At 37.8% G+C, this 13,141-nt stretch overlaps 1 protein-coding gene across 2 annotated transcripts in view; it reads right to left on the reverse strand.

Moving 5' to 3' along the window:
* Spmap2l (sperm microtubule associated protein 2 like) overlaps positions 1–13,141 on the reverse strand; it is an 87,715-nt gene that overhangs the window by 37,551 nt on the left and 37,023 nt on the right. For both annotated transcript variants that reach the window (XM_020181781.2, XM_074042186.1), the window contains 2 exons: positions 8,567–8,704; positions 940–1,054 (listed from right to left, as the gene is read on the reverse strand). In XM_020181781.2, the coding sequence (XP_020037370.2) occupies positions 940–1,054; positions 8,567–8,704 (253 nt within the window). The remainder of the gene's footprint in view (positions 1–939; positions 1,055–8,566; positions 8,705–13,141) is intronic.

Below are 13,141 nucleotides of genomic sequence, written 5' to 3' on the forward strand. Positions count from 1 at the left end.
TTAACATAAAACAAAACTCTAGTTGTTCATAATTAATAGGCGGTAAAGCCGAAAGCAAGGCTTTGGGTAACCAACAGCTGCTGTTAAAGAACAGTTCAGTGAAATAAAGAAGTACAGTGTTCTAACACCCTGTGGTCCCAGCTAGGGGACCCAACGTAGGAGGATCACTGGCTGAGGCCAGCCAGGGCAACGGTAGCAGGAGACTCTATCTGAAAACAAAGTAAAAAAGCAAACAGACTGGGGACATGGCCTAAGTGTATATTGCTTGCCTAGCAAGCAAAAGGCTCTGAGTTCAATCCTCAGTACTACAAGGAAGGAGGAGGAGAAGGAGATGGAGGAAGGAAAAAGAACTTAAGGCCATACAAGAGACCAGAAAGCTTTTGTGGCTTCCATAAAAGAAACCTTTATCTTCTATTGTTACAGGGATGAAAATTCTAAGAAGCAAAATTTAATTCTGTGGGTGGGTGACCATGAAAATTGAACTCTCAAACTTGTATAGCCCCTTCTGTTAAAGTTAGAGCAATGACTGGGGAAGGAGTAGGACCTTAAAAACTGGAATGGAGATATATGGAAGATCTCCATGTATTTAGGTTTTAAACCCTAAATAAAACTGAGTTTTCCTTACCGTTAGAATCAACCCTGAAGAGGTTGGTTTCCAGGTACCTTCCAGGGAACTACCTCTCACTGCATCTAGACCTATAAGCAGACCCAAGTCCCAGCTGCCACAATGGTCAACCATAGACTTCTTCAGCAGCTCCCACTACCACTCAAGGCCTAATCCCAATAATAAGTCCCTTGTTCTACATCACTCACCAATAACAGAAAAGTTCATGCAGTGAAAGGGGAAAATCCACAGTAAGAAAAAGAAAAATATGCCCCTAGAAATAAGAGAGTGGCGTGTTATAAAGTCAATCTGAATCTTCACTTGGGCCCACTTACGCTTTTTGGAGGAACATAGTTTGGATCTATGCCTTTGGCTACTGAGAGCCGCAAAATCCGGGGAGAAGGATCAGAGAAGCGATGAGACCCTCTTGTTAAGTACTCACTGGTGGGCCTATATGCAAATGGAAACATGACATATTATAACTGTTGGGCAGAGGAGCAACAATAGGATTTTGCACTGCTACAATCAACCTGCAGTCATCTGTTTCAATCTTAGGAACATCTTTTCCCACAATCGTGATTACTGTTTAGACCACATTGGTGTTTCTCAAATTTTCTTTTCTGTAATCCACGATAAAGAAGGATATTTTATGTTGTGACACAGTATATGTAAATGTGTGCTTGTATATAGGAAACAAATGATTGTAAAATAAGACATCCTGTGCCATATATTCTGAGTTTTAAATTTATAACTTGATTTCATTAAGGAAAGAACTGGAATTGATCTCATGATCCATTATGGATGGGTTGGGACCTGAAATTTGAAAACACCTCACTTCCTACAAATATCTCTCATTAGCTTCCTGAGATAAAAATTCCAGCTACCAGTGAGGACCCGTCTGTGGTGACCAGTCTCCTCTGGCATGCAGTTTAGTATAATGTTGATCAATACCCTCAGTCACTTGTCCAGATGTCATAGGCTGTACCCCACATATCCCTTTCCCTAACCAAAAACCTATCAGCCAACCAACAAATCTATAAGCCTAATATGGAAAAGGGTTTTCTCAAAAGTATGATTACTTTGTAGAAGTAGTCTGTTGTGGGTTTTATTATTATTATCATTGGGATACAATTAACATATCATAAAATTTACCCTTTCCATAGTATACAACTAAATGGTTTCTAAAATATTCACAGAGTTGTGCGACCAGCACTACTGTCTAATTTCTGAATGTGTTCATCAACCCAAAGAGAAATCCCACACCTGTTAGTAGTACCTCGGCATTCCCGACCCCATCCCCAGGGAACCAGTGATCTACTCAGTGTCTCTAGAGTTGCCTATTCGGGAATTTCAAATAAATAGAATCATAAATATGTAGCCTTTTGTGTTTGGCTTCCTGCATTTGGCATATTTTAAAGATTCCTATATCCATACTTCATTCCTCTTTTATGACTGAATGACATTTTATTATATGGCTTTGCCACATTTGTTTATTCACTTATCCACTGACAAACATTTGAGCTATTGCCACTGTTTGGCTATTATGAATAATGCTGCTGCGAATAGTTGTATGCCGATTTCTGTGTGAACATGCTTTCAATTCTCTTGGGTACTTGCCTAGGATCAAATTGCTGCATCATATGATAACTGTGTGTTTAACATAGTGGGAGTTGCCAAATTGTTTACCATATAAGGTATATCATTTAATATTCACATCAGCAATGTATAAGGGCTTCAATGTCTCTCCTTTGTCACCAACACATTGTTTTCTGATTACGTATTATTATTTCTGTTCTTACAGGTGAGAAGTAGTGTCTGATTTTGGTTTTAATTTTCATCTCCGAGATGACTAGTGATGTCACTAGTCATCACTTTCATGTGTTTATTATCCAATTCTATACAGTAAATGCTCATCAACTTACCATAGGGCTACATCCCAGTAAACCCATGGTAAGTTAAAAATATCACAAGCTGATAGTGTATTTAATACACTAGTTTACTTTAGTAATCTCATGGCTGACTGGGAGACTGTGAGCTCAGCATCAAGAGAGAATTGTACCATGTATCACTAGCTGAGGAAACAGTCAAAATTAAAAACTCAAAGTAGGACTTCTACTGAATGTGTGTCACTTTTACACCATTGTAAAGCTGAAAGTTGTAAGTTGAACCATCTTAATTCAGGGACTGTCTGTACCTTTTTTAGAGAAATATCTATTCAAATCTTTTGCTCATTAAAAAAAAAAAACTGGGTTGTCTTTTATTGTAGTTTCCAGAATTCCTTATATGTATTCTGAATACTAGTCCCGTATCAGATATACTGTTTGCAAATACTTTCTCCCATTTAGTGGATTGTCTTCTCACTTTCTAGATAGTGTCCTTTGATGCACAAAGTATTTACTTTTTTTTAATTTTTATTTATTTATTTATTGGCATCACTCAGCATGAACTCAGAGTCTCATGCTTGCTAGGCAGGCGCTCTTCCACTTGAACTACTCTGCTAGCAAGTTTTTACTTTTGATGAAGTTCAATTTACTTTTTGTCACACACACTTTCAATGTCATGAGTAAGAAATTACTGATTGATTATTCATGATAATGGAAATCTATGCCTGTGTTTTCTACTAAGGGTTTTAGCTCTTTTACTTGGGTCTGTGGTCCATTTTGAACTTTTGGATATGGTATGAAGTAGGATGTGGAGCCTGGTTGGAGGAAGTAGGTCACTGTGGACATGGTGTTGAAGGGTATATCTTGTCACCAGATCCTTCTTCTTCCTCTGTCTCCCTGTTCCCTTGACATCATGAGGTGAGAATTTTGCTTCACCATAGTCTTGGACCTCTATATTGTTCTGCCTTGCCACAGGCCTACAGGAATGGAGCAAGTGACCATGGTCTGCAACCTCTAAAATTGTGAGTGCAAAATAAATCCTTCCTTTTAAATTGTTCCTGTCAGGTACTTGTCACAGTGATGAAAAGCTAATTAACACAACTTGTCTATCTCTAGTAATATTTGTTTTAAACTGCACATTGTCTGAGATCATTATGGCCACTCTAGTTCTTTTTTTGTTTGTTTGTAGGTATGGTATATTCCTTTTGATCCTCTTAATTCAACCTCTTTGTTACTTTGAGTCTAAATTATGTCTCTTCTAGACAGCATATAGTTGAATACATTTTTATTCTGTTAATCCTTGCCTTTTGATTAGAGTGTTTAGCTCATTTACATTTAATGTAATTATTGATGAGGTAAGATTTATCCCTGCCATTTTGCTATTTGTTTTATAAATGTGTTGCATCTTTTTGTTGCTGTTTCTATAGTCTTCCCTTTTTTTGTGTTAGATATTTTCCAGTATACCATTTGATTCCCTTGTAATTTCCTTTACTATATTTAAAATTTATGTTTAGTTGTATCCCTTATATCTTAATTTATAATAATCTAGTTAAGATTAATACTAAATTAATTTCTATTATATATAATAACTTTATTCCTATACAGACACCCTTCCTTTATGCTTTTCTAAAATACATTGCATACCCATTAACATAGCTTTATAATTATTGCTTTATGAAGTTGTCTCTTAAACCAGACAGGAGAATGAGAGTTATAAACAACAAAAATACATTTATACTAGCTTTTATATTTACCCACATAGTTAACTACATTGGTGCCCCTACTCTACATGTGAATTCAAATTATTATCTAATGTCTTTTTTTCTTGAGACAGGGTCTTGCTATGTAGCCAAAACTAACTTAAGCTTATGCTCCTCCTACCTCAGCTCCCCAGGTGCTGGTATTATAGGTATGTACCACCACACACAGCTTCTTCTGTGTTTTCATTTTAGTTTGAGGGATTCCCTTTAGCATTTCTTATACAGCAAGTCTGCTGGCAATTGACTTAATCAATTAATTTTTTGTTATCTGGGAATGTATTAATTTCTCCTTCATTTTTGAAAGGTAGTTTTGCTAAGTAGTTCATCCTTAGATGGCAGTCTTTTTCTCTCAGTGCTTTAAATGTGTCCTCCCAGTGCCTTCTGGCCATTGTGGATTTTGATGAGGAATTATTAATCTTATTGCATATCTGGTCTATGTGATGAAGCACTTCTCTTAGCATTTTCAAGACTGTCATTGTTTTTGGCTCTTGAGAGTTTGGTTATGAGATATCAGCTATGGATCTCTTGAGTTTTCCCTCCTTGAAAAAGGAGTTTGTTGAGTTTCTTAGATGTGTAATGTTTGTCAGCAAACTTGGTATGTCTGGGACCATTATTTCTTCAAGTATTCATTCTGCCTCCTTATCTCTCTCTTTCTTTCTTTCTCTCTCTCTCTCTCCTCTCCTTATGGAATTTGCATTATGGATATATTGATACTCCTGATGGTATCCCATGGATCTCTGAGGCTCTGCCCATTTTACTTCATTCTTTTTCCTTTCTGTTCCTCAGACTTGATCATCTCAAATGACCCATCTTTGAGTTTGCTGTTTATTTCCTCAGCCTGCTTAACTCTGTTGGTGAACCCACTAGCATCACTGGTGTCACAAAGCTAAGCTTGTGTAGTGTATTTATTGGAGAGCCCTGTGTGTCTTCAGTAAGCACTAGTTTTGTTTCCTCTCAGACAGTTCTAAAAAGCTTAATTAATTCCAATTTCTAGAAGACTAAAAAAAAAAGAGGCTGGTTAGAAACTATACCTCCAACAAAAGAGAAGCAGGGAAACTGTAAGAAGTGACTCTCTCATAATCTGAAGAGATAAGTCAAAACCATTTAGCCTGAGGAAAAACTATGCTTCATACTTAAATAGCTCTTAAGAGGTTTTCTATATCATTACAATTTTAGTATATGCACTGGCAAAACAAGAACATGAGAGGTTTTCTATATTAAAATGTTATGTAAGAACTGATATTCAAACAATGACCTTAATCAATGAACAAAGGTTAAAAGAGGCTGGGCATGTAGCTCAGTGGTAGTGTGCTTGCTATGTGCAAGGACCTGGGTTCAATTCCCAGCATCAAATCAAATGAACAAAAGCAAAACAACAAACCTATAATGCAAAAAAGGGAAACTGTGATTCCCTTTTCCAGGTAATTGTTTCCATTCCTGGAGAGCTACTCAGAAAGACTTTTTTATGCTTAGCTGACTTTTGCTGCCCTATAAAGCCCTTGTTTTACTTCTAGTAGTAAGGTTCATATGAAATAGTTTTACTTCCACCTCTTTTTCCTCTTTCAGCTGCCCACCCTTTAAGCATTTGAACACAGCAGTCACTGCTTCCTTGGTCTCTTCCCTAAGCTAAACATGTCATTTCTCTTTTTTTATTTTTATTGTTGGCTTGGTGTGGGTACATTGTGGCATTTACAAAAGTTCTTATAATATATCATAGTTGAATTTACCCCCTCCACCATTCTCCTTTATTCTCCCCTCCCTCCATTCCTGGAATAGCTTCAACAGGTATCATTCTTCTACTTTCATACATATGTACACAGTATTTGCACTATATATACCCTCCCACACCCTTTCCCCACTGCCTCCCCCCTCCCACTGGTATCATCCCCCCAGGGAGGAACTATTTCGCCCTCCTGTTCTCCAATTTATAAAAGGAAAAAAAAAAAAGACATTTTTGCTTAAGATGGATACACAGGGAGTTTCCTTGTGACATTTTCATGAATATATGTATTATAATCTGAATTGTTTCATCTCCTTTATTTTTCTTCTTTCTACCTTAGTGCCCTTTCTATGGTGGTTTCAACAGGTTTAAAATTTCTATATTCATTCTTGTATACTGAGTACATCAACCACATTTACCTTAACTTCCTTCTTTTACCCTCACCCTCTAGTATGTGACCTCCCCTTAATGTGACCTGTTTTTGATAATATTGCTGAATTTGTATTGGTCTATATTTCACATATGAGAGAAAACATTTGGCTTTTGCCTTTCTGAACCTGGCTAACTTCACTTAAGATGATGTTCTCCAGTTCCATCCATTTACCTGCAAACAGCAAAATTTCATTCTTCTTAGTGGCTGAATAAAATTCTATTGTATATAAATGCCACATTTTCTTAATCCATTCATCAGTAGTGGGGCATCTTAGCTGTTTCCATAGGTTAGCTATTATGAATAATGCTGCAATAAACATAGGTGTACAGGTGACTTTATTGTAACCTGACAATTATGGGTTATTCCTTTGGGTAGATCCCTAGGAGTGGAATTTTTGGATCATATGACAGATCTATTTTTAGTTTTTTGAGGAGCTTCCATACTGTTTTCCATAGTGGTTGAACTAGTTTGTATTCCCACCAGCAGTGTAGAAGTTTCCTTTTTTCCCCACATCCTTGCCAATATTTGTTATTGTTTGTGTTCTTTATGGTAGCCATTCAAACAGAAGTGAGATGGAATCTTAACATGGTTTTGATTTGCTTTCCATTTTGGCCAGGGATGGTGAGCATTTCTTCATGTGTTTTTTGACCATTTGGACTTCTTCCTTTGAAAAAGCTCTGGGCATATTTTCATTTGCCCATTTCTTCATTGGGTCACTGATTTTTTTGGGGTGTTTAGTTTTTGGAGTTCCCTGTATGTTCTGGATATTGATCCCTTGTCAGATGTATAAAGATTTTCTCCTATTCTGTGGGCAGACTTCAATTTAGAGACCATTGTTTTTCTTTTTTCTTTTATCATTTTGCATTTACTCACATGTGTACATGTTATTTGGACCACCTGCCCCTGCCCCACCCAGAGAGCATTTCTATTGTTGTGCAGAAGCTTTTTAATGTTATATAGTCCCATTTGCAAATCCTTTCTCTTAGTTGCTAAGCCATTTAAGTTCTGTTTGGGAAGTCATTACTTATGCCTATTAATTCCAATGGTTTCCCTGCTCTTTCCTGACCTATCTTCAAAGTTTCTGGTCTGATATTATGGTTCTTAATCCACTTTGAGTTGATACTTGTACAGGGTGACAGGCATGGATCTAGTTTCAGTTTTCTGCATGCAGATATCCAGTTTTTCCAGCAACATTTGTTAAAGAGACTGTCTTTTCTCCATTGTATGTTTTTGGTGTCTTTGTAAAAATCAGGTGAGTATAGCTGTGTGGATTCATATCTGGGTTTTCTATTCTGTTCCGCTGGTCTTCGTATCTGTTTTGTGCCAGTACCATGCTGTTTTTATTGTTATGGCTCTGTGCTATAGTTTGAAGTTGGATATTGTGATACCTCCAGCATTGCTGTTTTTGCTCATTATTTTCTTGGCTATTTGTGGTCTTTGTCATTTCTCTTACTGTGGTTTCCAGAAGCCTCAACATCTTATTTACTTCCTTCTGAATCATCTCAAGTTTACAGTTTCTTAAGATATAACATCCACACTAGACACATAAACCTAATTGTGTTCTGACTGGAGCAGCACTGTCACCATCCCCTCTCTGTATACTGTCCATTTTCCTCTAATGCAACCTAACATTCACTTAGTTTTTCCCAACAACCACATCATAATCTTAACTCTCATGGGGAAGGTACCACCTAAAATGTCTTTTAAAGACCAGGGGAAAAACAGTATTCAAAGCAAAAGGAAAAGCATCTGAAAAGTCATAGAGGTAGAAGAGAACATAGAATTTACACACTGTAAAAACTTGTGGTATTCTTTTGCAAATTTCCATTCTCATTTTCTTTTGTTTTTGTGGTGCTGGTGGATTGAACCTAGACCTCACCAATGGTGATGTAAGTGCTCTACAGGGAGATTTCCTTGTAAATGGCTGACAATGGTAAGGTTTAGTATGAATTTTAGCTTCAGCACAATTTGAGCCAAATATAATTGATGGTCTTCTGATTACCTCCCATTATTACCTGCAAATAGTCAACTTTTTTACCAGATGCTTTTGGGACACAAGTGACTTTTAGCTCGTGGGTTTGCACAAACCAAAATTGGAAAAACACTAATTTAGATTAGTTTTATTAAGTTAGATTAACATTTATGTAGATTTTCGAGATACTCTACCTATCCGATAGATTCTGTCTTTTGAATCTATTGGGCTGTGCCAGCCTCTGGATCCTTCTGGAGGGCTGGGTAAGCAATGCAGAAGGGGGGATCTTCCAAATGACAGACTCTCTTCCACAGCCATAGAAATATTGAGCCCTGCAGGTAGTAGAACAGAAAAGAAGTGAGTGAAACAAGCATGAATTCAAATTATCATATTTTCCAACAATGATCCCCAGGCCTAGGGGAACAAGTAGACACTTTACCTGTTTTGTCATGGAACTATTTTCTACACAGGGAAAAATGAATTGTTTTAGAAATGATTATAGACAAAGTTTTCAGTTAGTTTCTATTATCCTACTCTAAAACAGATAATTTTCTATAATAAATAAATTGCACTTTCTAAATAGATGAAAACATATACTGACGAAAGAAGAAAACTTGCTGCTTTTACAGTTAAATACTTCTGGGAGTGATGGTACATGCCTGTAATCCCAGTCCTTGGGAAGGTGAGGCAGGAGGAATGAGTTCAAGGCCAGCCTAGGCTACATGGTGAGATCCTGTCTCCAGGGCAAAAAAAATACTCTCTTTAGCAATTATATAAATAGTTTGAATTCTTAAACTTCATTTTTAGTTAATAGAATGAATTACATTGATATTTTCCTTTGTCTTAAAGAACTCTAAGTTTAAGAATAAATTCAATCTTGGTGTATATTTGGCCATTACTGAGGTTTGTTAACTAAGATTTTATTTATAATAAATAATGATATTGCTCTTATTACCCATGCCCTCTAATCTTTCCTTAAGCAAAATATGTTATATCATAAGTAGAGAAAAAAGGGATCCTGACTATGCAGATGTGCTGTTAACTCAGATTACAGTCCCACTCCTGATCCTGTTCTTTTCCAAAGCACCTCTGCTCCTTCAAGATGTTCACAGATACGGATCTGGGTCCTCTGCCCAAGCTTCTGTCTGCTGGTTGCTACTGTAAGCCTCCATCTGCGTGTAAGCCCATATCTCTCTTGCTTGTGACAACACAGCCTGGAGCCTGTTGACACTACACTCATCTGCTTCAGGGTCTGGAGGCTGCCCAGTCCTGGCCCCACTTCCTGACTCAGCAACCCACACTCACATGCACTGCCCAGCTCATACAGGTAAGGAGCCTCCAGCAATTACCTGGGTGAGCCTTCCCCAGGAAACAGCAGTTCACTTTGGGAATGGATATACAGAAGGAAGAGGAGTTTGAATGGGTCACTTCAGACAGATTAGACTCAGATTAAGGGGACACAAAGCAGTCAGAGGCAGCAAGAATGCAAGATGCTCATGGAGAGCTGGGCAAAGGAGAGAGGCCCAGGCAATGGGTGAGAGGTAGAAAATAACAGTGATAAGAGACAAAGACAATTACTCAGCATTCACTCAGTGGGGTATGGCAAACATCAAATGCCATGGAAAAAATGTACTGACCACATTATGTTGGCAGCCTTATTCTGCCAATAACTATAAATACATGGATGCACCAGAAAACAGAGAAAAAAATACATTTTTTTGTTGCTTCTGAAGAGTAAATTAACAAAGTATGCCATTATATAATTTATAAGGCACTATCCCAACATGATTTTATTAATCAAATTGCATATTAACTTCAAATCCCATTAGTGCATATCCTTTTTCCTTACAGAAATTGCATATTAATAGAATGTATTACTGCTGTCTTTATGTGCTTGTTCTCCTCCTACTGTCTCCTTAAACACTAGTCTCACAGTTCCATCAATGTGGCAGGTACTCAAATATTGTTCTTCTGATTGTTAAAATAAATAATTATTATAGAAATCTATAAAATAAGGTTTGAGGGAAAAAAGTGTGTATTAGCCCACATTCAAATATAATAATGGGTGTTAGGAAAACGCCACACACCACACACAAAGGAGGCTCACAAGAGGTATCTCATGTCCAAAGTTTAATAAGCAGGCTGGCTGGCTGAGAGAAAAAATGGTGCAGCAGCTTCTCTCAGCTGGTCTGGCCTTAAGTAGCATTTGGGAGAAAGCAAGGGCTAGGGATGGGCAAAGAGAGGTGGCAGGAGATAAGGGGCAGTGGGGCTTTGTTCTGCAAGGGGTGAAACCAGCTGCGGCTCAGGCTGCAGAATGGTGACAAGGGGCAGTTCTTATCAATGGGTAATACTTAAAATAATTTTACTTCTTTTCCCTCTGATTCATACACTCAAAAATTACTTATGGAGTGTCAATATTGTGTTAGGCAGTAGGGAAAGAGTGGACAATAAGAAATCACTGCTCTCTTGGAGATTGGGGGTGGGGAAGATGATAGCAAATGCAAAAAAAATTGTTGTGAGTGCTGTGAAAGCATCAGCCATGAGGCAGAGGTGGAAGTTTCCCAAGTAGGCTTGTGAGGAGATGGAAACTTAGTTTGAAGCATAGTCAGAGAAGGTCTCTCTGAAAAGTAGAGACCTAAGCTGAGAGTTAAAGAACCAGAAGCTTTTAGTCATTAAAAAATGAGGAAAAGAGGGCAGCACCCAGACGACTTGAAAAGATGCGGAACATAAGGTGAGCTAAGCGGCACGCACTACTCCCACAGACAATCCTGGGCCAGATCAGCATAGCCCCCTGGACAGACCAACTCCACCCAGGGAAAAAAGAAAAAAAAAACTGAATAATAAGCAATAACAACAAAAAAGACACATAGCAAAGAGGGTGGGGCTCCCTGAGCACCGAAGGGAGGAAAGGGAAAATCCCTCACAACAAGCCAGCTGGAGAAGGCAGGAGCAGTGGCACATGCCTAGCAACCAGGAGTGGGAAAACTTGTAAAAGTGGCGGTGGGAGGAAAACTCCACAGGAGAGGAGGAAGACCCACTTCCCACGTGAGCTGTAAATAAACACGCAGGCCTAAGAAAGCTGGTGCAGTGTCACCTCCCCCAGTGTGCTTGGAAAGGGGAAAGCTTGTAGCAGTGGTGGTTGCACCCAGGAGAACTCTGAGTAAACAAAGTCTTCAGGGCCAGGTGAGTGCTAAGCTCACCCCTGAGATCTGCATAAATAACGCCGCCAGCAACAGCAGGCTGACAGCAGCAGGCAGGCAAGCCACAGCTGCAGGTACCATTCTCAGAACTGTCTCCAGACTCTTTTTTTTTTTCTTTTTCTCCCTACCCTGAGACAACAACCGAACTACACCTGCATGCTGAAAAACTTACTGAAACTGTATTGCATTTGAACTTGGGACACTTTGTGGGGTTTTTTTTGTTTTGTGTTGTTTTGGTTTTTTAAGTTTTTTTCCCCTTTGATGAGACAACAACAGAACTACTTCTGAGACACCATCTCCAAGATTGGAGGCTGAGGGACTAACACCAAAATTATTAAGACTGAAACTTTATTGCATTTGAACATGGAGATTTTTTTTTCATTTATTTTTTTATTTTAATTTTTTATTTTCAATCATCTCTCTGTCTCTCTAATTAATGCCTGTTCAGCTTACTGTTAATTAATACACTATCTCTCCCTATTTATATCTTTGAAACTTTTGTTTGTTTGTTTTGGTTTTTCTACTTGTTTGTTTATTTGTTTTTCCCTTTTTCTTTAACTTTTTTGCTTTCCATCTCCTCTCACCCTTCCATTCTAAATATCACCATTGTTATTATTACAAGCTAGAAATACTTAATTGCACACAATACAGGGACAATAACAACACCACGGGCAATGACAGGAAGACAGAAAAAACAGGGAAAACAGTTTCCCCACAGCAAAAATACTAGTACAGGAACCAGAGGGAAATGAAGAAAACAGATACTCAGATCCAGACTCCAACAAAATGAAGATAAACTATGCCAAAGAACTCAGTGAAGCCCACAAGAGCAATCTAAAAGAAGAAATACTACAGGTAATCAATGAAAATTTTATGGAGATGATACTGGATATGGTCAACCAAAATGTACAGGAGACACTCAAGAAATTCCAAGAAAATAAAAATAGAGAATTTGAAAAAGCACAAGAAGAAATAAAAGAAACCATAGAAGCACAGTATAAACACCAAAGTGAAACAAAGAACATGATTAATAAAGAGAACCGACTCAGGATATGGAAAAACTCAGAAAAAAGAATGAAACAGAATTGCAAAATAAAATGGATGGCCAATCCAGCAGTATAGAACAAACAGAAGACAGAATCTCAAAACTTGAAGATGAAAGGGCAATTAAAGGAAAAACCAAAGAACTATTAATTAAACAACTCAAGACCTGTGAAAAGAAAATGCAAGAACTCACTGACTCCATCAAAAGACCAAACCTGAAAATCATGGGCATTGAAGAAAGAGAAGATGTGCAAGCAAAGGGAATATATTCAACAAAATAATAACAGAAAATTTCCCAAATCTAGATAAATCTATTCCCATACAGATCCAAGAGTCCTCCAGAACACGAAACAGACCAGATCAAAATAGAGCTACCCCACGACATATCATCATTACAACAACAAGTACAGAAACTAGGGAAAGAATATTGAAGTCTATAAGAGAGAAAAAACAAAAACATACAAAGGTAAACCCATCAAAATCACAGCAGACTTCTCAACAGAAACATTAAAAGCAAGAAGAAAT

Source organism: Castor canadensis, chromosome 9 (assembly GCF_047511655.1).
Source record: "Castor canadensis chromosome 9, mCasCan1.hap1v2, whole genome shotgun sequence".
In the NCBI taxonomy this organism is placed as follows: Eukaryota; Metazoa; Chordata; class Mammalia; order Rodentia; family Castoridae; genus Castor; species Castor canadensis.